This window comes from Macaca nemestrina, chromosome 5 (assembly GCF_043159975.1).
Source record: "Macaca nemestrina isolate mMacNem1 chromosome 5, mMacNem.hap1, whole genome shotgun sequence".
Classification (NCBI taxonomy): Eukaryota; Metazoa; Chordata; class Mammalia; order Primates; family Cercopithecidae; genus Macaca; species Macaca nemestrina.
Window position 1 is genome coordinate 34,061,564 of NC_092129.1, and position 25,066 is coordinate 34,086,629.

At 38.6% G+C, this 25,066-nt stretch overlaps 1 protein-coding gene across 7 annotated transcripts in view; it reads left to right on the top strand.

Moving 5' to 3' along the window:
* Positions 1-25,066, top strand: part of LOC105465590 (laminin subunit alpha 2) — a 628,094-nt gene that overhangs the window by 497,387 nt on the left and 105,641 nt on the right. For all 7 annotated transcript variants that reach the window (XM_071096438.1, XM_071096439.1, XM_071096441.1 and 4 more), the window contains 4 exons: positions 1,265-1,475; positions 9,426-9,542; positions 10,522-10,685; positions 12,006-12,144. In XM_071096438.1, the coding sequence (XP_070952539.1) occupies positions 1,265-1,475; positions 9,426-9,542; positions 10,522-10,685; positions 12,006-12,144 (631 nt within the window). The remainder of the gene's footprint in view (positions 1-1,264; positions 1,476-9,425; positions 9,543-10,521; positions 10,686-12,005; positions 12,145-25,066) is intronic.

Here is a 25,066-nt window from a genome sequence, read left to right on the forward strand (position 1 = left end):
ATCTATTATCTGTCTATCTAGCTATCTATCTATCAATCATTATTTATTCATTTACTTATTTAATTGTACTTTATCATTGTTCTAAAATGAAACAAAAGCGTGTTCTTGCCTACATATAATCAAGTAAATGATCTTTTCTGGTGTTGCCCCTTCTATAATTAGGCTAATGAGCTTGCTTTGTTAATCACCTGCATTAGGGACTTTTGGACTATCAGTTGATTTTTGTTTTAATAAAAATACCCATATACAAAGTAATGACCTTACCATTCATGTATTGGCCAACCTATACATTTTATCATCTTAAGAAATGCTGAAAAGAAAAGTCATCAAATAATAAACACCTAATACTTTCAAATAAGAATTGGGAATATGAGGGTTGGGAAAAGTGATAGGGATTTTACTCATGCTAAAGAACTTTTGTGATAACACTCAATAAAATAGATATATCTCTACATTCATAGTCAGCTAACTTCAAAGTGGTAGTATTATTAATAGTTAAATAATTTATACTAAACCAGCAATATCAGCACACCAGAGAACTTGTTAAAAATACAGGTTGTCAGACCCCATCCCAGACCTCCTGAATCAGAAACTTTGGGGATGGTACCAGCAAACCATGTATTAACAAGCCCTTCAGGGGATTATGAGGCACGTTAGTTTGAGAATTACTGTCTTTCAAGTATTTAGAGTTTCTGAATGATTTGGAAATTATCACTTTAGAAAAACTGGGTAAGTTAAACCCAGAAAAACTTCCAGATCAGTCAGTTGGAAGAAAAAGAAACATAGATTAAAATCATGCTCTTCTACTAGCATGACAATGACCTAGAATTCTGTTCACAGTTTCTAAGCAAACATACCAATATTCATCATTACATTCAAAGTAATAGAGAACAGGTCTCAGTATGATGAAACAGGTGGACTGTTTGATTTTGGTATGTGAACTGAATCATAAAACTCATAAAACTCATTTCATCAATCAGATTCCCAGAATGACATGAGACCCCTTCTGATTCAAAATGTCTTTTTACTTACAAATTTAAAAGGATTTTTTAAAAATATGTTTTGCTTTTATTTTAATTAATTATAAATGGGCTCAGGTACCAGTTTTCAACTTGATTTAGCACACAGTGAATCTATTTTACGTGTTTTCTTATTTTCTCATTCTTTTCATGTTAGTATCTCTTTGTAACGTTGTTTAATACCAATAAACCCTAAGGCAGTGACATGAGCTCATTGTCTATCATTGGGCTGGGGGTGGTTGCAGAGCTGCAGAAGGGCTTCTGAAAAAAGTGAAGAAGCTGTTTGGAGAGTCCCGGGGAAAAAATGAAGAAATGGAGAAGGATCTCCGAGAAAAACTGGCAGACTACAAAAACAAAGTTGATGACGCTTGGGACCTGTTGAGAGAAGCCACGAATAAAATCAGAGAAGCTAATCGCTTATTTGCAGTAAACCAGAAAAACATGACTGCGTTGGAGGTGAGTCTTAGGAGCACTTTTGTCTTAATCTCAGAAGGTTGGTGACTGTGGGGGCAGTGTTGAACATGGCTGGACTATTCTACTTGATGCCCATTTACAAAGATCAAAAGTGACAACTCTGAAAGGGAACTTCTAAGAAACAGAACAAGAAATGACTTTTTTTGTTTTGTTTTTAATGACCAGTTACCATCACTCAAAGTATCAAATAAAATTTCGATAAATTAAACTGTTGAAGATATTTAAGAACACTGTGATACAGTGGAAGAAGTTCTTTACAGGGAGTCAGGCGACCTTGGTCTCAGTGACAACTGTGCCACTTAACTAGACATACAAATTGGGCAAGTCAATGAACATCTGTAAGCATCGGTTCCCCAAATCTACTATGACTGCATTATACTATAGTAGGTGGGGTATCTTCAAATATTCATATCATATTATTTTGCAGCTTTCCCAAACTAATTCCCAAACTTTGTTCAGAGATCTTGCTGCCAAAGATCATAGAAGTCCCCTACACTTTCAAATTCAATCTAAGCACATGACAAATAGCTCAATGAATTGAGACCAGAGCTTGCAAAACATTTGGTTCCCCTTTTTCTGTGCACTGTGTTCTATGCAAATGATCCTTTAAAAGGGACTAATAGGAACAGATAAGGTCTGGGTTATTTTCTCCTCCTTTTCCACACAGATAACAGTTATTTCTCAACTCAAGAAATTATGGGCAGCCTCTATCTTTTTAAGAGTGCTGATGGAACTAGAACTAAAACAGATTCCTCCATTATTATTTTCTTCTTCTTTTCATTTTCTTTCTTAATCTTAACATAGTAAATAATCACTTTTCCTAAGAGTAAATTCAGCACATATAACAGCAGAAACCTGTATTTGATATTAATATTTAAACAACAACTTTCTCCCCAGAGACAAATTTACCTTTGCTGTTTCCAAAGTATCCGACTCCGGCAGGTCAGAAAACAGAAGCAGACCTAAACGTCTTCTAACACATAATTTCACCTGCAACAGTAACTCAACACCCCCAGGCATATAGTATGTATGTAGGAATGTTTGTCGAAGGACAGTAACGATTGAATAAAATGAACCAGGATTTTAAAAATCTATTTATTTCTATTTTCCTTTGGATTAAGTAGTAAGAGGATGAATTACTTTTTTTTTAAATATATTTTATTTCTGGGTCCCTCTTCTGAGACTCAGCCTTGTCATTCTGGTAGAAGATTGAAGAGGCTTACTTTTTTTCTTAACTGAGTCACCTAATCCTAACTAATTTGGAGTCTACTGACATGCTAGCAGTATTCCAGAAAAAGCTCTCTCCTGTGAGGCAGGATGCTGGGCCACTGTCCTATCACAGGCTCCAGCACGATTCGCCCTGCTTGGTGACACACCGGCCGTGTGACTTACCCGAAGGTGCACCTCTCTATTTTATGGCACCAGTTTGAGAAATGAAAATTACCTGTGTGGAAAGCACAGTAAGTATTTGAGAAATATTTCAAGAAGAGTTATATGGCACAGTCAGTAGTACCTTTAGCTATTCGTTTCTTTTAGTGATGTTTAAAACCAGAAGTCATCATTCTTGGGCACCCCTACAAGTGCCTGGAGCTTATGTATAGTCAGTATTGAAATTCTAAGTGGTCCTTTTTGGATTTTCATTTTATGTGCCACGCTTAACTAAAGGCTTCTTTAAAAGTTACTGGATAAAATAGATAAACTAATTGAATTAATATGAATAAGGCATAGATTATTTATGGTTGCTTAAATTACCATGGTTGCTGCCCAAACGGCTGATAATCACGTGGAGTGTTTGTTAAGCCAACAGGTTTCATGGGCTCACAGCCAGAGAGTCTGTGTAGGCTGGTCTGCGGTGTGGCCCCATGTCTGTATTCTAACACTCTCCCTGGGCTAATCTGATGCCTATACAGGTTGAAGAAAACTGGCGCATTACATCTCTTTGGTAGAATAGTCAGCTGCATTTTAAATAAATAACTCTCTTATGGCTGTGCCCACAATGAAGGTGATATAATTAAGACCCAACTCAAAAACTTTCTATTTATTTTAAGGTGGTATGTAATTTTCTTTTTAAAAATTTTATCAAGCCTCTAATTCATTCAGGAAACATGCTAGACTCCAAAATTGATTGTGTCAATGATGAGGCCCCTCAGAGCAGCAGCCTCGGTGTGACCTAGAAACTTCTCAAAAAGACGAATTCTCGGACCCCATCCCCAAATGATCAACTCAGAAACTCTGAGAATGGGGCCCAGAAATCTGTGTTTTAAAAATCCCTCCAGTGACTCAGATGCAACCTCAAGGTTGAGAACCACTGGTATAAACAATAAAACACCATCTCTGATTACTTCAAGTAACTTGTATTTAGTGAGAGGTACACATAAGCAAACCACTCCATACAGTACCATAATTGTCACAGGGGTAAGCAAAGGAGGGAGTCTAAGTCACCCCTGAGTTTAAGAAGATCTTTGTAGAGGCCCTGACACTTGTGCTAGATCCTAAAGGGTAAGCACTGGGCCACAGAAGAAGAAAGAGAAGAGCATTCCAGAAGCTGGGAAAAACATATACAAAGGCATGGAGGAAAGAAAAGGACATTTTGGGGGAAAGTTCAGTGGTTTGACAGGCTTGGAAAGAAGCGAGTGAACGACTGAAGGGATAGAAAGACAGAGAAGATAGGCAGAGTGCAGACCTTCAGTTCTAAGAGAATCGCATTGTGAGATTAATCTAAGTAATTGGTTTTTATCCTGACAGCTATAGGAAGCAATTGAAATATCGCAGTCATGGGTTAAAATAAAATGTTGCAGAATTTGAGTGGTTCACTTAAACTGAAGAAATGGTTTTTGTATTGGAAAATAGTGTGATATTAGGCTAGAAAAGTAGGCTGAGATAATATTTATCTAAATGTCTGTCAGGTACCTACCATATCAAGGTACTGTCGGTAACCAGGGTATTTGAGGTTGAATAGAAATGACTCCTGGCCTCAAAGAACTTACAATCTTCTGAAAAATTCAGACATGTTAACATTTCACTCTACGTAATACTATGATAATATTGACTGGGAGATTCAGCAAAAGTTTCACAAATATGACAGCATCATAGCAGAAGTGGAGAGGAATTGGAAGAAAGACAGAGCAACAGGAACCCCAGCCAGAGCTTTGGAAGTGTAAGGTGATCTTAGGATGTTTTCAGTATAGCAGAAAAACTTTCAAAAGCTACGTAAAAGTCTGTAGCAGAGAAGGCTCTGGAATTTGGAGCCAGATCATAAAAGGCTACTAGATAGTGATGGAGTTGGAAGGGCATTTCCAGCAATGGAGAGAGGGCTAAGGGAACTGGGGACCTCACGGGCAGGAGAGAAGACGAATAATTCAGTGAAGCAAAAGAATATGTATTGAACAATCTATCCCCAAATCTACCATTATAACCTTGCCAAAGAAGGCAGTGTGGATCGAGTAAAGAGTAAGTTGCTACATAAAGATTACACAGGCCAGCCTGGGCACCATGGCGACACCGTATCTCTATAGAAAAATGCAAAAATTAGTCAGGCATAGTGGTGCATGCCTGTGGTCCCAGCTACTTGGAGGTTGAGGTGGGAGGATTGCTTGAGCCCAGTAGTTTGAGCCTGCAGTGAGCTGTGATCATGCCACTGAACTCCAGCCTGGATGACAGTGAGACCCTGTCTCAAAAAAAAAAAAAAAAAAAAAGAAAGCAAGAATAGACAGTAAGAGAGCTTTTGCAGGTTCCTGAAGACTCTACCACACCAACACACCACAAAAAAAAGAAAGAAAGAAAGAAAAAGAAAGTGTTCAATTTGCAAAGCTCTGGAATAAATTAAGATATAATTGATTACAAGTTAAAAGTAGAAATATAATCAACCTTCATATCCAAACAGAATCATTGAGCAATTATACTTATGCCATACTTTTTGTAGAATAATTCTCCCTATACGTAGGCCTTCCTTCTGTTTCTTAAATACTCTAAGTTTTCTATATTAGGTATTTTATATGCTATATCATTTTCTATCTGTCCCTCTCTTTGTTTTTATTGTACTCATCTAGTCTTTCTTTAAGAATATATTATACATTAATTTACTCATTCATTTTATCTCTCCTCCAGACAAGCCATGAGGAACACGTGTTCTTCCTCACTTCATCCCCAAATCCTAGAACAGTATCTAGCAAAGACAAAACAGATTTTTCTTCAGTAAATAAAGTGCCATAAAACAAACCCAAATACTCTATACTTTTATCAATATTTGTGAGCTCCAAATTTCCATCTTTCCTTGGTTCAAAGCTGGAACCCATCAGTATCTAATCTGAAAATAAGACACCTCCAAAATTTCTTTAACCTCATCCCAACACTTTGGGATGCCGAGACGGGTGGATGACGAGGTCAGGAGATTGAGACCATCCTGGCTAACATGGTGAAATCCCATCTCTACTGAAAATACAAAAAAAAAAAAAAAAAAAAAAAAAAAAGCCGGGTGTGGTGGCAGGTGCCTGTAGTGAGGCAGGAGAATGGCATGAACCTGGGAAGAGGGAGGCGGAACGTGCAGTGAGCCGAGATCACGCCACTGCATTCCAGCGTGGGCGACAGAGCAAGACCCTGTCTCAAAAAAAAAAAAAAAAAAAAAATTATTTAACCTCTTGATCATCATTTCTGATTGAGTATAATAGAAGCACATTTTGATCTTTGCATGACAATTGACTCCCTAAAGTGACTCAATTAGAGCTTTTACAAAAGATTCTAAGTCACTACTTTATTGAAATCAAAATATATATAGCTCTTCAATTAACACGTGTGGAAATATTCTCCCTGTTTCCAGTGGCACAGCATTTTAAATTACCTCGATCCATTAATTCGAACAAGCCACGTTGTAAAATATTCTTGTGTTTCTGTACATGCTATACTTTAACTCAGTTCATACAAAAGCTAAGGGCTAAAATTGGCAGTTGTGTAAAAGAATGTTAGACCCTTGGAAGATCAGATATGACTTGTAATCAGGGACATTGTAATCAGGGACATTGGGACTGTTCCTACATTTGTTTTCTGTGAAGAGTGAATGACATATCACTACTTCCCCTGAATTAGTGATGGGAGTAGCTGAATGAGCCAAGTGTCACCAACACAAGTCCCAGGAATTGACTCCATTTTCTTTCTTTCTTTTTTTTTTTTTTTTTTTTTTTTGTAGACAGAGTTTTGCTCTTGTCACCCAGGCTGGATTGCAATGCTGTGATCTCAGCTCACTTTAACCTCCGCCTCCCAGGTCAAGCAATTCTGCCTCAGCCTCCCGAGTAACTGGGACTACAGGCATGCACCACCACAGCCAGCTAATTTGGTATTTTTAGTGGAGACAAGGATTCACCATGTTGGCCAGGCTGGTCTCAGACTCCTGACCTCAGGTGATCTGCCTGCCTCGGCCTTCCACAGTGCTGAGATAACAGGCATAAGCCACCATGCCTGACCCATTTTCATTTATTTACTAAAAACATCTATTGAGGAAACTCATCTAGGTACTAGAGATAGTGGTACATAAGACTGTCTTTATGGAATTTGTGTTACAGTGCAGGCGACAGTCACTAAACCAGTAAACAAGTATAAGATACAAACAAAGTTTGGATGCATGGGCTGATATACATAAATTGTTTATTGATACATAATACATGGTATATCGCATGATATTGCATAATACATTCAATGTATTGTCCTTCGTTAACCATGTATAGTTCAACAGGCTGTGCCTTTCTGCTAGTCCCCGTACATGTATCTGTGATGCTTTGGTATTTCTGATTTTTATTACATAATCTTTGTTTTTAGCAACTCCTGGCAAAAGTAATCAAGATGAATCAATCTATATAAAAAAGAAAATAATATTATCTATGTTTCTATAGCTTTTGACCACTCTAAAGAATACAATTCAGATAAATGAGTTCTAAGAACAAAATAAGGTAATTATAATAATTAAAATTACAGTGTTACTGTGTGCCAGGCAGTGTTTTAAGCTAATTCTTCTCTAATTTTACAATGTCTATCAATCGCATGGGGTTCTTGTTAAAATTCAGATTCTAAGTCAGTAGTTCCTAAGAACGGATTGAGATTATGCATTTCTGATGAGCTTCCAGGTGTGGCTGATGCTGCTGGTGAATGGGCTGCACATTGAGTAGGGAAGGACTAAACATTTTATATGAAGCTAAATTACTTCCTTAAGGTTTCATAGCTTAGGCGTGAGCAGAGCTGAGATCCCAAACCGGGAGGGCTGTCACTTGGGTGTAGCTTTTAATCACTGTGCCGTAGTATATAGAGAATGATTGAGACAAGGATGGGTGCTATTTTAGATAGGTAATCAGAGGAGTGGCTGTTACCAAAATGGAGGGAGGAGGAAACAAGTCAAAGAGCAGGAAGAGTACATAGTGGGAAGATCTGCAAGTGCAAAGGCTTAGAGGCAGGAACTAGATGTATGTACCTGGCAACATACTGATTTGGTTGGTGAAGGTGAGGAAAGAAGGGTATGAAATTAGCACTAGCCCAGTGCAAATTTTAAAAGTGTGATTTCTATAATAGAAGAGATAGTATTTTCATAGTCCAGGACCCAGGATCTATCATTAAGTAGACAGGGGTTTAAATCTTAACCACACTGTACTATTTTACCTTAAGGAAATCATTTAATGTCTTAGTTCATTTAAGCTGCTATAGCAAGAGACCAAATACTGAGTGACTTATATGCAATCAAAATTTATTTCCTATGGTTCTGGAGGCTGGGAAATCCAAGATCAAAGTGTTGGCAGATTTGATGTGTGATGAGGGACCACTTTCTGGTTCACAGACACCATTTTCACTGTGTCCTAACATGGTGAAAGGATGAACAAGCTCCTTCAGGTCACGTTTATAAGGACAGTAATCCTATTTATGAAGTCTCTGCTTCATGACCCGGTCACCTCCAAGGGTACCACTTCCTAATCCTATCACCTTGAGGATTAGGATTTCAACATATTAATTACCAGGGGACACAAACATTCAGACCACTGCCCTTTACTTGTTCAATTTTCCACTTATGTAAAAAGTGATCAACATAGGATCCAAAGAGTTGGAATAACAAAATGCTTATAAACTGTCTGGCACATATTGAGATCTAAATGAATTAGCATTATTGTCTATAGAAAAAGCCTATAAGTGGTCAAAGCTTAAAATTACAATTGATGCAGTTAAATCTATAGGTAGAATGGTGATTTCAGGAATAGGAATGAATCAAAAGTATAAAGAATAAAATAAGTAAAAAAATGCCCCAGATAGAGAAATAGCAATATTTGTCTCTCATTAATTTTACTCTTCTAGGCCAGGATTGAGTTTTGTGTAATTTCGAGACAAGCTATATGTTCCAAAGAAAAATTATAATCTATTCTCCCATGAAACAGTCCATTAGGTTGATTCTTCCATGTGATAGTTTCTCTATTTCTTAAAAAATACTTTTAAAAAAGTACTTTCCCTAAGTTTCCTTAAAAATCTCACTTCAAATTTCACAGAACTCCCATTGAATACATCTGCTTATGTTTATGCTCACAAAGTACTCATTTGTATATAGATTCTAGAATTCAATATGTAGTACCAATGTAACTATTCAGCACTTACATTTTAGTTAGAAATGGATACTCCATCTTTCTTTTAAAGTAGTTTTAATTCCTCAACTAGTATCGCATAACTTTTCTTCGCTTGGATGACTTTCTCACAATAAGAAGGAGAAATAACCTGTACAAGCCTCTACGTAGAAGAACTCTTGAAGGACTGGCTAAGTAGTTTATATTATTCTCATCTAGCCACATTGTCAACATGATGTACCTTTTTTGCCAAGCTTTTATTCAAACAGCTCAGGAAAGTCAGGAATACAGGGGTAGGTAGGATTTTATGAAAACGCAGTTTTGATGTCTTGTTCATAATGGTCTACAGAAAAAGAAGGAGGCTGTTGAAAGTGGGAAACGACAAATTGAGAACACTTTAAAAGAGGGCAATGACATACTCGATGAAGCCAACCGTCTTGCAGATGAAATCAACTCGATCATAGACGTGAGTATTTGGTAGAACTCAAAAGAGAGATGGTAATGAGTAAATGGGAGCCTATGAGAAAGCTCAGTAATATAAGGAAATACTAGTATTTGTTTTCTTGTAGAGATAAAATTATTTTTGCATTATTCTGCTGTGACCATGCCTATCTATTGGTGACAACTGGAGTATCACTTTGTTCTCCCAGTGGACATGAGTGTTTGTGTGAGGGTACTCACACATTCACACAAATCTGTTTTTGTCCACAGCGATGAAGGACATTTCTTGTTCCTAGAGCAGCACTTACAATCTGCTTCAATATTTATATAACATTAGTTAAAAGAGAAATGTAAATTTACAAACAGGCTTTTAACATGTAATGTATAATGCATTACATAGAGTGATATGTGGTCATAGAAATGCAAATGGCCTAAGAGATCCTAATGATATGTATAACTATGAAGTGGCATTGTTTAAATAGATAGGCTTTTCTTGATGTAAGTTGGTTTCTTAAATTTCCTAGTCTATTTCATTAAATAATGACTTTAATTCTCTATTCTTTCTGCTATGTTAGTAAGTTTGAAGTTTCATTTAAAAACTGAACATTTGGGCCAGGCGCATGGCTCATGCCTGTAATCCCAGCACTTCGGGAGGCCGAGGCGGGCGGATTGCCTGAGCTCGGGAGTTCAAAATTAGCCTGGGCAACATGGCGAGACCCCGTCTCTACTAAAAATTCAAAAAATTAGCTGGGTGTGGTGGCAGGCACCTGTAATCCCAGCTACTCAGGAGGCTGAGGCAGGAGAATTGCTTGAACCTGGGAGGCAGACGTTGCAGTGAGCTGAGATCGCACCACTGCACTCCAGCCTGGGCGACAGAGCAAGACTCTGTCTCAAAAAATAAATAAATAAATAAACAAACGTGTAGTTATGTCTCATAGAGAAATTAGTAAAAGAGAGGAGGCTTGAATTCACTTGCTTAAAATGCCCTCTTCTCTACAAATCAGTATGTTGAAGACATCCAAACTAAATTGCCACCTATGTCTGAGGAGCTTAACAACAAAATAGATGACCTCTCCCAAGAAATAAAGGACAGGAAGCTTGCCGAGAAGGTGTCCCAAGCTGAGAGCCATGCAGCTCAGTTGAATGACTCATCTGCTGTCCTTGATGGGTATGTCATTTGTTGTTGGAAATGTTTGTGTATTTTGATGCTTTTCCAAAGGTTTTGACTGGCATAAATGGTACAGAATCATTTTCAAATCCTGATTTCTGTTAAGTGTGAACACACTAGCTATATGGCTCTTCTGTGGACAGGCTTAATTAGGAGGTTCTGGGCAAAGCTCTGCTAGAGCAGCATCAAAGTCTGAGTTACAAATAGATTCAAATATGGCTTAGTAGGAAATGAACATAGCCCTAGGCTACACTTAGAAAAAATTATTTTCTGTTCTTTATTAGAAAGCACAGTGGTTGCCTTATTAGCATTTTAAATAACATATAGAAACACATTCTGTTTCAAATTTCAGTTTTATGTTTCTAATGCAATCAAAACAATTTATTGTTAAAAGGGAGACTTTTGAAAATGTGGTCCCATACATAGCCTTTAAGTCTTTTTTTTTTCTCTTTTAAGCTCCAGGGAGATATTACATTTTCTACTGTAAAATATCAGCTTATTCTAGCTGGGATTATTACATAGGTCATAGGAGGGAGAGTAAAGAGGGAAGTATATATTTGACTTACAAACAGCCTTCTGTGTGTAACTGATATGCTTCTCCCACAATTTTGAGATTGTCATAATTAATAGAGGTGCTATTAGCCCCAAGAATAATTTGCCCAAATAAATCTACATCACATGCAAGGCTTTTTTCTCATACTTAATACTTACTGTTACAAAGAAAAAATACTAATGTTTGAAGACCTTGGAAAATATATGCATTATCATTTTATTTTATGTCAAACTTTTGCCACTTTATAATGAAGGGTGAGTGGTAGATGAAACACAAAGCTAGATATTATCAGATCCAAGTTCTAAGTCCTTTCTTGGGGACATATTGGTCATTTGGCCTGAAACAGGCCATTTACTCTTCTGAAATTCATTTAGTCTCCTCTGGGAAGTGCAGCTATCCCAAAAAGATTTTGTGAAATTAATCCCAGTAGAAGAAGTGCTCTGAATCTCACAGCATGCTTAACAAACAAAGAACTGTCTCATATCACACACCTGCTAGAGTACATGGCTGCAGAGACTTTTGGAGGATGCAATGGGTATTTAAGATATGTTGGTAGTGTTTCATAGCTGAATTACTTAGAAATATAAGTTTAGGTTGTAGAAAACTACAAGACAATATAATAAGGAGATACTTCACTGTGATTTGGAATTGTCCTAGATATATTGGCCATGATCATTTGGAAGCCAGATTTCTTAATAATTGGGATGTTCTTCACTTAAGTACCATTGAGTGCCCTGACATTCTTTTTTTTTGAATCATCCCACCAGAATCCTTGATGAGGCTAAAAACATCTCCTTCAATGCCACTGCAGCCTTCAAAGCTTACAGCAATATTAAGGACTATATTGATGAAGCTGAGAAAGTTGCCAAAGAAGCCAAAGATCTTGCACACGAAGCTACGAAACTGGTAAGAAACAAATAGCACATGTTCTGGGAATGGAAGTCAACCTTTTTGCATTTTTCAAATGTAAGTCAGTCTGGAAAATCCCAGTAAATTGACATATTTGTTTTGGGTTATTTTTGAAGACCTCTTTTAAAATTTACCTAAAATAAATTCTCAGTACGCTAAAATTATAGTAGAACTCTTTTGTCAGTCACCCACTACTACTGTTAAGGTCTTAACATTATCACAGACACCAAGCAAGTTTGTGCTACCAACTCACAAAATAAAACAGGCAAAGAGAACACTCTGCATCGGGAATTTTATCACCATTATCTCAAATGTCATTAGTAAAAAAAAAAAACCATTGCATATAATCACACACAAGTTGGTTACATATGAAGTTTGGCTATAAAATGCACTTTTTATAAAACATACTGGATTGTATGCTTTTAAGCAATTTATACCATTTTTATGAATTAATGAATTTTTATGAATTTATGAATTAAAAAGCTCTTAACCTTTGGTTACAGTCATTGTTCATAATACATTTGGAACAAGTATTTTAGAGTTTGGGCATTCCAAGTTCTATCATATTATTTGAACGCCTTCAATGGTGACAAATCTTTATTCTTTACATGTAAAGCAACATTTTGTAAATAAGTTGTGTGATAGTAAGTTGGTAGTACTATTTCAGCTTTTAAAAAATCTCATAGGAATCTTCCTGAATAAAATGTTTAGAACCATCATTTATTTATTTTGCTTCACATAGAACCTACCAAACACATGAGAATTTTTTTGGGGGGAAACCTGATTGGACATCTGACTGTGAGTGAAATACACATAAGCAATGGTGTTAAAGAAACCGATCAATATTTTCTTTGCTTCGGTGTTGGGCAAAAATGCTTTCTAGGATTTCAGGGATATTAGAGATACCACAGTCTTAGCAGGTTCATTTTGTGGTCATAATGAAACATCACATTCTATGAGCAATTAGTACTGTTTTTGGTTTCTCTTGAATGAGCGAGCTCTACTGACGCCATATGTTCTGTTTACTTCTTATTCAAAGCAGTGGCATGATCATTGCAGAAGCGTTTCTATGTTCAGTTATCCTTTCAAAATGAATCTACGTTTCAAATCTAAACTAAATTTTTGTTCATCTTCTGATAGATAATTTTCTATTTTAAAGACCCTAATTTCCAAGTTCACCATTTTCATTTCACCTCTTTTATTGTATGATTATTTTCAGCACCTAAAATGGTGCCCGGCAAATAGTAGGCACTTATGAATGAATGAGTGAATTTTTTCATTATAATTGACACCTTTTATGCCTATTCATAATCTTTTATACCAATAAAAATTTGCTATAGTAATTGCTTCATCCTTATAAATTTATTGTAACATTTTATGTTAAGGAGTTGTTTAATTTTACCCTAATTTAATACCTTTAGGAAAAATCATTTTTTGCCAATATGAAGTGTGCACTTACTTCTTACCACCCACGCTTATGCATGGTAGGCTAACCAACCTCAAACAGAGAGTGATGGTGAGTCGTAATGCATTACATCATGTCCGCGGTTATCATTATTCCTTCTCTCTTTCCACAATCATTTAAAAATAATTAAATGCCTGAAAAATTACAAAATAAGTGCTATAGAGAATCACTGATTCATTAAATGACTATCAGAAAATAAAAAGATGATCTGTCCTAGAAATTTTGTTGGAATGTTTTTCATAAGCAGAATAAATAAAATTTTAGTTTTAATAGATCAGTATAATATAGTTCTATTTTGCTGGAAAAGAAATATATTTGAAAAACATTAAGTTGAGTAATTATCTAGATAAGACTAACATCCCATAAATATAAGATCTGATATGTAAGCTATAGATCAACAGAGAAGAATGAGATTAAGTGTATTTTCTTTTATATTTAATAGTTTTTTTTTTAATTTATTTATTATTATTATACTTTAAGTTGTAGGGTACATGTGCATAACGTGCAGGTTTGTTACATATGTATACTTGTGCCATGTTGGTGTGCTGCACCCATCAACTCATCATTTACATCAGGTATAACTCCCAATGCAATCCCTCCCCCCTCCCCCCTCCCCATGATAGGCCCCTGTGTGTGATGTTCCCCTTCCTGAGTCCAGGTGATCTTATTGTTCAGTTCCCACCTATGAATGAGAACATGCGGTGTTTGGTTTTCTGTTCTTGTGATAGTTTGCTAAGAATGATGGTTTCCAGCTGCATCCATGTCCCTACAAAGGACGCAAACTCATCCTTTTTGATGGCTGCATAGTATTCCATGGTGTATATGTGCCACATTTTCTTAATCCAATCTGTCACTGATGGACATTTGGGTTGATTCCAAGTCTTTGCTATTGTGAATAGTGCTGCAATAAACATACGTGTGCATGTGTCTTTATAGCAGCATAATTTATAATCCTTTGGGTATATACCCAGTAATGGGATGGCTGGGTCATATGGTACATCTAGTTCTAGATCCTTGAGGAATCGCCATACTGTTTTCCATAATGGTTGAACTAGTTTACAATCCCACCAACAGTGTAAAAGTGTTCCTATTTCTCCACATCCTCTCCAGCACCTGTTGTTTCTTGACTTTTTAATGATCGCCATTCTAACTGGTGTGAGATGGTATCTCATTGTGGTTTTGATTTGCATTTCTCTGATGGCCAGTGATGATGAGCATTTTTTCATGTGTCTGTTGGCTGTATGAATGTCTTCTTTTGAGAAATGTCTGTTCATATCCTTTGCCCACTTTTTGATGGGGTTGTTTGTTTTTTTCTTGTAAATTTGTTTGAGTTCTTTGTAGGTTCTGGATATTAGCCCTTTGTCAGATGAGTAGATTGCAAAAATTTTCTCCCATTCTGTAGGTTGCCTGTTCACTCTGATGGTAGTTTCTTTTGCTGTGCAGAAGCTCTTTAATTTAATGAGATCCCATTTGTCAATTTTGGCTTTTGCTGCCGTTGCTTTTGGTGTTTTAGACATGAAGTCTTTGCCCATGCCTATGTCCTGAATGGTACTACCTAGGTTTTCCTCTAGGATTTTTATGGTATTAGGTCTAACATTTAAGTCTCTAATCCATCTTGAATTAATTTTCGTATAAGGAGTAAGGAAAGGATCCAGTTTCAGCTTTCTACTTATGGCTAGCCAATTTTCCCAGCACCATTTATGAAGTAGGGAATCCTTTCCCCATTTCTTGTTTCTCTCAGGTTTGTCAAAGATCAGATGGCTGTAGATGTGTGGTATTATTTCTGAGGACTCTGTTCTGTTCCATTGGTCTATATCTCTGTTTTGGTACCAGTACCATGCTGTTTTGGTTACTGTAGCCTTGTAGTATAGTTTGAAGTCAGGTAGCGTGATGCCTCCAGCTTTGTTCTTTTGACTTAGGATTGTCTTGGAGATGCGGGCTCTTTTTTGGTTCCATATGAACTTTAAAGCAGTTTTTTCCAATTCTGTGAAGAAACTCATTGGTAGCTTGATGGGGATGGCATTGAATCTATAAATTACCTTGGGCAGTATGGCCATTTTCACGATATTGATTCTTCCTATCCATGAGCATGGTATGTTCTTCCATTTGTTTGTGTCCTCTTTTATTTCACTGAGCAGTGGTTTGTAGTTCTCCTTGAAGAGGTCCTTTACATCCCTTGTAAGTTGGATTCCTAGGTATTTTATTCTCTTTGAAGCAATTGTGAATGGAAGTTCATTCCTGATTTGGCTCTCTGTTTGTCTGTTACTGGTGTATAAGAATGCTTGTGATTTTTGCACATTAATTTTGTATCCTGAGACTTTGCTGAAGTTGCTTATCAGCTTAAGGAGATTTTGGGCTGAGACAATGGGGTTTTCTAAATATACAATCATGTCATCTGCAAACAGGGACAGTTTGACTTCTTCTTTTCCTAACTGAATACCCTTGATTTCTTTCTCTTGCCTAATTGCCCTAGCCAGAACTTCCAACATTATGTTGAATAGGAGTGGTGAGAGAGGGCATCCTTGTCTTGTGCCAGTTTTCAAAGGGAATTTTTCCAGTTTTTGCCCATTCAGTATGATATTGGCTGTGGGTTTGTCATAAATAGCTCTTATTATTTTGAGGTACGTTCCATCAATACCGAATTTATTGAGCGTTTTTAGCATGAAGGGCTGTTGAATTTTGTCAAAAGCCTTTTCTGCATCTATTGAGATAATCATGTGGTTCTTGTCTTTGGTTCTGTTTATATGCTGGATTATGTTTATTGATTTGCAAATGTTGAACCAGCCTTGCATCCCAGGGATGAAGCCCACTTGATCATGGTGGATAAGCTTTTTGATGTGTTGCTGAATCCGGTTTGCCAGTATTTTATTGAGGATTTTTGCATCGATATTCATCAGGGATATTGGTCTAAAATTCTCTTTTTTTGTTGTGTCTCTGCCAGGCTTTGGTATCAGGATGATGTTGGCCTCATAAAATGAGTTAGGGAGGATACCCTCTTTTTCTATTGATTGGAATAGTTTCAGAAGGAATGGTACCAACTCCTCCTTGTACCTCTGGTAGAATTCAGCTGTGAATCCATCTGGTCCTGGACTTTTTTTGGTTGGTAGGCTGTTAATTATTGCCTCAATTTCAGAGCCTGCTATTGGTCTATTCAGGGATTCAACTTCTTCCTGGTTTAGTCTTGGAAGAGTGTAAGTGTCCAGGAAATTATCCATTTCTTCTAGATTTTCCAGTTTGTTTGCGTAGAGGTGTTTATAGTATTCTCTGATGGTAGTTTGTATTTCTGTGGGGTCGGTGGTGATATCCCCTTTATCATTTTTCATTGCGTCGATTTGATTCTTCTCTCTTTTCTTCTTTATTAGTCTTGCTAGTGGTCTGTCAATTATGTTGATCTTTTCAAAAAACCAACTCCTGGATTCATTGATTTTTGGGAGGGTTTTTTGTGTCTCTATCTCCTTCAGTTCTGCTCTGATCTTAGTTATTTCTAGCCTTCTGCTAGCTTTTGAATGTGTTTGCTCTTGCTTCTCTAGTTCTTTTAATTGTGATGTTAGAGTGTCAATTTTAGATCTTTCCTGCTTTCTCTTGTGGGCATTTAGTGCTATAAATTTCCCTCTACACACTACTTTAAATGTGTCCCAGAGATTCTGGTATGTTGTATCTTTGTTCTCATTGGTTTCAAAGAACATCTTTATTTCTGCCTTCATTTCGTTATGTACCCAGTAGTCATTCAGGAGCAGGTTGTTCAGTTTCCATGTAATTGAGCGGTTTTGATTGAGTTTCTTAGTCCTGAGTTCTAGTTTGATTGCACTGTGGTCTGAGAGACAGTTTGTTATAATTTCTGTTCTTGTACATTTGCTGAGGAGTGCTTTACTTCCAATTACGTGGTCGATTTTGGAGTAAGTACGATGTGGTGCTGAGAAGAATGTATATTCTGTTGATTTGGGGTGGAGAGTTCTATAGATGTCTATTAGGTCTGCTTGCTGCAGAGATGAGTTCAATTCCTGGATATCCTTGTTAACTTTCTGTCTCGTTGATCTGTCTAATGTTGACAGTGGAGTGTTGAAGTCTCCCATTATTATTGTATGGGAGTCTAAGTCTCTTTGTAAGTCTCTAAGGACTTGCTTGATGAATCTGGGTGCTCCTGTATTGGGTGCATATATATTTAGGATAGTTAGCTCTTTCTGTTGAATTGATCCCTTTACCATTATGTAATGGCCTTCTTTGTCTCTTTTGATCTTTGATGGTTTAAAGTCTGTTTTATCAGAGACTAGTATTGCAACCCCCGCTTTTTTTTGTTCTCCATTTGCTTGGTAAATCTTCCTCCATCCCTTTATTTTGAGCCTATGTATGTCTCTGCGTGTGAGATGGGTCTCCTGAATACAGCAGACTGATGGGTCTTGACTCTTGATCCAGTTTGCCAGTCTGTGTCTTTTAATTGGAGCATTTAGTCCATTTACATTTAAGGTTAATATTGTTATGTGTGAACTTGATCCTGCCATTATGATATTAACTGGTTATTTTGCTCGTTAGTTGATGCAGTTTCTTCCTAGCCTCGATGGTCTTTACATTTTGGCATGTTTTTGCAATGGCTGGTACCGGTTGTTCCTTTCCATGTTTAGTGCTTCCTTCAGGGTCTCTTGTAAGGCAGGCCTAGTGGTGACAAAATCTCTAAGCATTTGCTTATCTGTAAAGGATTTTATTTCTCCTTCACTTATGAAACTTAGTTTGGCTGGATATGAAATTCTGGGTTTAAAATTCTTTTCTTTAAGAATGTTGAATATTGGCCCCCACTCTCTTCTGGCTTGGAGATTTTCTGCCAAGAGATCTGCTGTTAGTCTGATGGGCTTCCCTTTGTGGGTCACCCGACCTTTCTCTCTGGCTGCCCTTAAGATTTTTTTCCTTCATTTCAACTTTGGTGAATCTGGCAATTATGTGTCTTGGAGTTGCTCTTCTCGAGGAGTATCTTTGTGGCGTTCTCTGTATTTCCTGGATTTGAATGTTGGCCTGCCCTACTAGGTTGGGGAAGTTCTCCTGGATGATATCCTGAAGAGTGTTTTCCAACTTGGTTCCATTTTCCCCCTCACTTTCAGGCACCCCAATCAGACGTAGATTTGGTCTTTTTACATAATCCCATACTTCTTGCAGGCTTTGTTCATTTCTTTTTCTTCTTTTTTCTTTTGGTTTCTCTTCTCGCTTCATTTCATTCATTTGATCCTCAATCGCAGATACTCTTTCTTCCAGTTGATCGAGTCGGTTACTGAAGCTTGTGCATTTGTCACGTATTTCTCGTGTCATAGTTTTCATCTCTTTCATTTCTTTTAGGACCTTCTCTGCATTAATTACTCTAGCCATCAATTCTTCCACTTTTTTTTCAAGATTTTTAGTTTCTTTGCGCTGGGTACGTAATTCCTCCTTTAGCTCTGAGAAATTTGATGGACTGAAGCCTTCTTCTCTCATCTCGTCAAAGTCATTCTCCGTCCAGCTTTGATCCATTGCTGGCGATGAGCTGCACTCCTTTGCCGGGGGAGATGCGCTCTTATTTTTTGTATTTCCAGCTTTTCTGCCCTGCTTTTTCCCCATCTTTGTGGTTTTATCTGCCTCTGGTCTTTGATGATGGTGATGTACTGATGGGGTTTTGGTGTAGGTGTCCTTCCTGTTTGATAGTTTTCCTTCTAACAGTCAGGACCCTCAGCTGTAGGTCTGTTGGAGATTCCTTGAGGTCCACTCCAGACCCTGTTTGCCTGGGTATCAGCAGCAGAGGCTGCAGAAGATAGAATATTTCTGAACAGCGAGTGTACCTGTCTGATTCTTGCTTTGGAAACTTCCTCTCAGGGGTGTACCCCACCCTGTGAGGTGTGGGGTGTCAGACTGCCCCTAGTGGGGGATGTCTCCCAGTTAGGCTACTCAGGAGTCAGGGACCCACTTGAGCAGGGAGTCTGTCCCTTCTCAGATCTCAACCTCCGTGTTGGGAGATCCACTGCTCTCTTCAAAGCTGTCAGACAGAGTCGTTTGCGTCTGCAGAGGTTTCGGCTGTGTTTGTTATTGCCCCCTCCCCAGAGGTGGAGTCTACAGAGACAGGCAGGTTTCCTTGAGCTGCTGTGAGCTCCACCCACTTCGAGCTTCCCAGCAGCTTTGTTTACCTACTTAAGCCTCAGCAATGGCGGGCGCCCCTCCCCCAGCCTCGCTGCTGCCTTGCCGGTAGATCACAGACTGCTGTGCTAACAATGAGGGAGGCTCTGTGGGTGTGGGACCCTCCCGGCCAGGAGTGGGATATGATCTCCTGGTGTGCCTGTTTGCTTAAAGCGCAGTATTGGGGTGGGAGTTACCCGATTTTCCAGGTGTTGTGTGTCTCAGTTCCCCTGGCTAGGAAAAGGGATTCCCTTCCTCCTTGCGCTTCCCAGGTGAGGCCATGCCTCGCCCTGCTTCAGCTCTCGCTGGTCGGGCTGCAGCAGCTGACCAGCACCGATCGTCTGGCACTCCCCAGTGAGATGAACCCAGTACCTCAGCTGAAAATGCAGAAATCGCCCGTCTTCTGTGTCGCTTGTGCTGGGAGTTGGAGACTGGAGCTGTTCCTATTCGGCCATCTTGCTCCGCCCCCCCATTAAGTGTATTATTAAGTTTAAAAGAGTTCAAAGCATAACAATATAGAAGAGTCCTCTACCCATTTGAGTCTAGCCCTATAAAGAAGGAAGAATGTTTTCAATAACTTAAAAAGAAAAACAAAGAAACAAATTATACATTGGCAGGAGAAAAGGAAAAGGTCAAGTAAAAAAGCAACCAATGACCGCCATGAAGAAAATGGAGGTCAGATAATTTGAGAAGAAAAAAAGCATTGAAACTACCATAAGAAAAGAAACAAAGAAATGATAGAAATAACATCCAAGCATAATTAAGACAATACTTTAAAATCAACTTTGATTTTTTAAAAATTTACTTGTCTTCCTATATATAAACACACATAGACAATCAAGAATCACATTAAAAGGAAAATATGAGAGAGAAGGAAGTGGATCCTTTATAAGCAGGAGACAGCTAATATGATTTGTTTGTAGTGCAGTATTATTTTGTAGAGTAATAGCTACTTGTCTTGCATAAATAATTTATTTAAATATCAGAATGAAATATTATTTTAAGAACTTAGACATCATGAAATAACAAATACTATTTTTCTATTGGTGTTGGGCGACGAAAGTACTATAAAGCATTTGTTTTCCTGCATATAATCTACAAGAAAATATCTCATTTTGTACTTCTCTAGAGGGTGCAAGGAAAAGAAGAAAGGAGATATGTCACTCATAAAATGGAATCAAAATGGAATATGGACATCCAGTAATTTTTTCTAATCTTAGTGGCTTTGATCCTATAAGATTCTAAAATAACAGAGAATTAGATGTTTTTAAAACATTTCCAGGTCATAGATAAACTCAAAGCCTACATTATCTACCAGATCAGATTTTTTAAATTGATGAATGTATTAGGGTTCTCTAGAAGGACAGAATTAATAGGATAGATGTGTATATAGAGGGGAGTTTATTAAGGAATATTGACTCACACCATCACAAGATGAAGTCCCACAATAGGCCGTCTGCAAGCTAAGGAGCAGAGAAGCCAGTCCGAGTCCCAAAACCTCAAAAGTAGGGAAACTGACAGTGCAGCCTTCAGTCTGTGGCTGAAGGCCTGAGAGCCCTTGGCAAACCACTGGTGTAAGTCCAGGAGTCCAAAAGCTGAAGAACTTGGAGTGTGATGTTTGAGGGCAGGAAGCACCCAGCACGGGCGAAAGATGAAGGCTGGAAGAGTCAGAAGATCTGCTCTTTCCACTTTCTCCTGCCTGCTTTTATTCTAGCCACACTGGCAGCTGATTAGATGGTGCCCACACACATTGAGGGTGGGTCTGCCTTTTCCAGTCCAGTAACTCAAATTTTAATCTCCTTCGGCAACACTCTCACAGAGACACCCAGGAACAATACTTTGCATCCTTCAATCCAATCAAGCTGATACTCAATATTAATCATCACAAGTCCACCCCTTGTCAACTTAAAACCATACACATCTCCTGAAATCACACATAATCTCCAAATAAAGACAATAATAATGTCCTAATTATCCTAACAGAATACAGCTATCCCTTGTACAATCGGAAGCATACTAATCCTTAACCTAAATGCTATTACATGAAGTTAACAACACTTAAATGCTGATATGAAGTCAATAAATTTTATGTCACGTGATAAAGGAAAAAGAAAGCAAATGAAGATATTTTCCTAGTACAAGTGTATACATGCACAAACATATTCTTAGCAGTATAAGGAGGAAAGATTCATGACAATTACAGTCTTCATTTCTGCTACTGGCCACGTGGTCATAGCTGATATTGATGACTACCTTCTTCTACTACCCATTATGTATTCCCGTTGCCTTCTGCAAGCACTCAGCGGGTCATCATTTTTTACCTGGTTGGGTGACCCAAACCTTTATTCTGGAAGGGTGTGTGCCATTTGTAGTCCTGTCTAGATTGGGTTGTTGTAGTTTCCCGTTGATCTTAATCACAGGGGATGGTAATATTAAGAGATGCCCTATGGGATCTCTTGTATTCCACGCATGCTCTTCCTTACCTCTATAGTGGAATAGTAGACTGATTTCACCTTGATATTCTGGGTCAATTACCAACAAACACTGTAACTCCCTTCTTAGCCTGTTGACTTGGAGGTAGGAAGGTCCCAATTGGCCAAGTGGCAATCTTAACTTCCAGTTTAATGGAATCATTGTTGTATCTCCTGGTGACAGCATTCTTCCCTCTGGAACTAAGATGTCTAGGCCAGCAGAACATAATGTTTTGGAAACAGGAAGCAAAAATTTTGTTAGTGGGTCACTTGGGGTGATGGTGAGTGGTGCCACTTCCACTTCCACTCCTTCATTCCGGGACCATGAACCCTGGCTGTGGAAGAAACAGTACCATATTTTGGACACTGATTCAAGGCATACACAGCCTTCTGCAGAACTTTACCCCAGTCCGGCAAAGTATTGTCGCCTAGTTGGCATTGTAATTATGACTTCAAAAGGCCATTCCACCATTCTGTCAATACAGCTGCTTCAGAAAGATGGGAAACATGGTAAGACCAGTGAACTCCATGAGCGTGAGCCCAATGCTGCACTTCTTTAGCTGTAAAGTGAGTGCCTTGGTCAGAGGCAATGCTGTGTGGAATGCCATTACAGTGCATAAGGCATTCTGTGAGTTCACGGATAGTACTCTTGGCAGAAACATTGGGTGTAGGATGGGCAAACCCATGTCCAGAATAAGTGTCTGTTCCAGTGAGGACAAACCTCTGCCTTTCCATGATGGAAGAGGTCCGATATAATCAACCTGCCACCAAGTAGCTGGCTGATCACCCTGAGGAATGATGCCAGATGGAGGGCTCAGTGTTGGTCTCTGCTGCTGGCAAATTGGGCACTCAGCTTTGGCTACAGCCAGGTCAGTCCATGTTGCTGAGCCTGTGCATAACCTCCATTCCTGCCACCATAGGCTGGGGAAAGAGGCTGAGTGGTGTCCACAGAAAGAGTCATCCTATCCACTTGATTATTAAAATCCTCCTCAGCTGAGGTCACCCATTGGTGAGCACTCACATAGGATATAAATATCTTCACAGTTTTTGGCCACTCAGAGAGGTCCATCCACATAACTCTTCCCCAGATTTCTTTGCCACCAATGTTCTAATCATGCTTCTTCCAAGTCCCTGACCATCCAGCCAAACCATTGGCTACAGCACACGAAATAGTATATAATTACACATCTTGCCATTTCTCCTTGCAAGCAAAGTGCACAACCAGATGCACTGCTCAAAGTTCTGCCCACTAGAAAGACTTCCCTTTGCCACTATCCTTCAGGGATGTCCTAGAAAGGGGCTGTAGTGCTGCAGCTGTCCACTTTTGGGTGCTACCTGCATATCTTACAGAATCATCTGTGAACCAGGCCCCAGTCTTCTCTTCCTCTGTCAACTGATCATGGGGAACTCCCCATGAGGCCATCATTGCAGGCTCGGGGAGAGAAGGCAGGGTGGCCGGAAGGGAGGCCATGGGCAATTGAGCCACTTTCTCACTCAACTTACTTGTGCCTTTAGGACCTGCTTGAGCCTGATCATGTATATACCACTTACATTTGACAATGGAGGGCTGCTGTGTATGCCCAACTTTATGGCTAGATGGGTCAGAAAGCACCCAGTTCATGAAAGGCAGTTTAGGTTGCAGGGTGATTTGATGATGTACAGTCAAACGTTCAGTTTCTGCCAAAGCCCAGTAACAGGCCAAGAGCTATCTCTCAAATGGAGAGTAGTTATCTGCAGAAGATTGCAGGGCCTTGCTCCAAAATCCTAGAGACCTCCACTGTGATTCACCTATGGGAACCTGCCAAAGGCTTCAAACAGCATCCCTGTCTGCCCCGACACCTCAAACATCATTAGATCTGCTGGGTCATATGGCCCAAGCAGCAGAGCAGTTTGCACAGCAGCCTGGACCTGTTGCAGAGCCCACTCAAAATTGGCAGCCTTTCAGGTCACTCAATAAGTGGGCACTGTAACACACCCAGGAACAATGCTTTGCATCCTTCAATCCAATCAAGTTGACTCTTAATATTAATCATCACAGTGAATGAATAGATTTTCTGGGATGTTGGCTCCTTGGAATGACCGCCAGAGGTAATAAGCACACTCTCACTGGTACTAGGATACGAGGTCCTCCTGTGCCCATTTCCACTGGAAATGTCTTAGATGCTGTGCTCTTCAATCAGGTATATCCAAACAACAAACAAATGAATAAAATAAGATTAATGTAGAATGAATTCCATAGTTCAGATTCTTAAAGATAGTGGAAAATTATCACATAATCACCACCTGTTTTGAAACATTATCTTCTTTCCTTCCTTTCTTCCCTTTCCTCCCTTTCTCCAAGTCAATGGAATGTCCTAGTTTAACTTTGATGTGGAAAATTTAGGCAGTCCTCAACCTCTCTAGGTATGCCGAATTAAAAAAAAAAAAAAAGATGAACCACATTTTTACTTCCCATGGCAAGTGGAGTCCTCCACTTTCTTCTGTTCCTCTTACTCACCTTGCAATCGCTGTCATTTTGTAAAATTTCTCTCTGTCTCTGTCTCTCTTACATACACATACACTCACAATGTTCTTTAATATCTTCTAATCCTGAATTTCCTTTCTCAATTTGTTTAGTTATATCTTCATTAGAAATGAGTATTAGAAATTGGGAAAAGTTTATACTGGTTTTATTAGGGTTCTCCAAATAAACAGAACTATTAGAAGATGGATAAATAGATACATGGATTGATAAGTGACAGATAGATGAATGGATGGATAGGTAGATAATAGGTTGCTAGATGATAGAGAGACATAGATAGATAGATAGATAGATAGATAGATAGATAGATAGATAATAGGTAGATTAGATGAT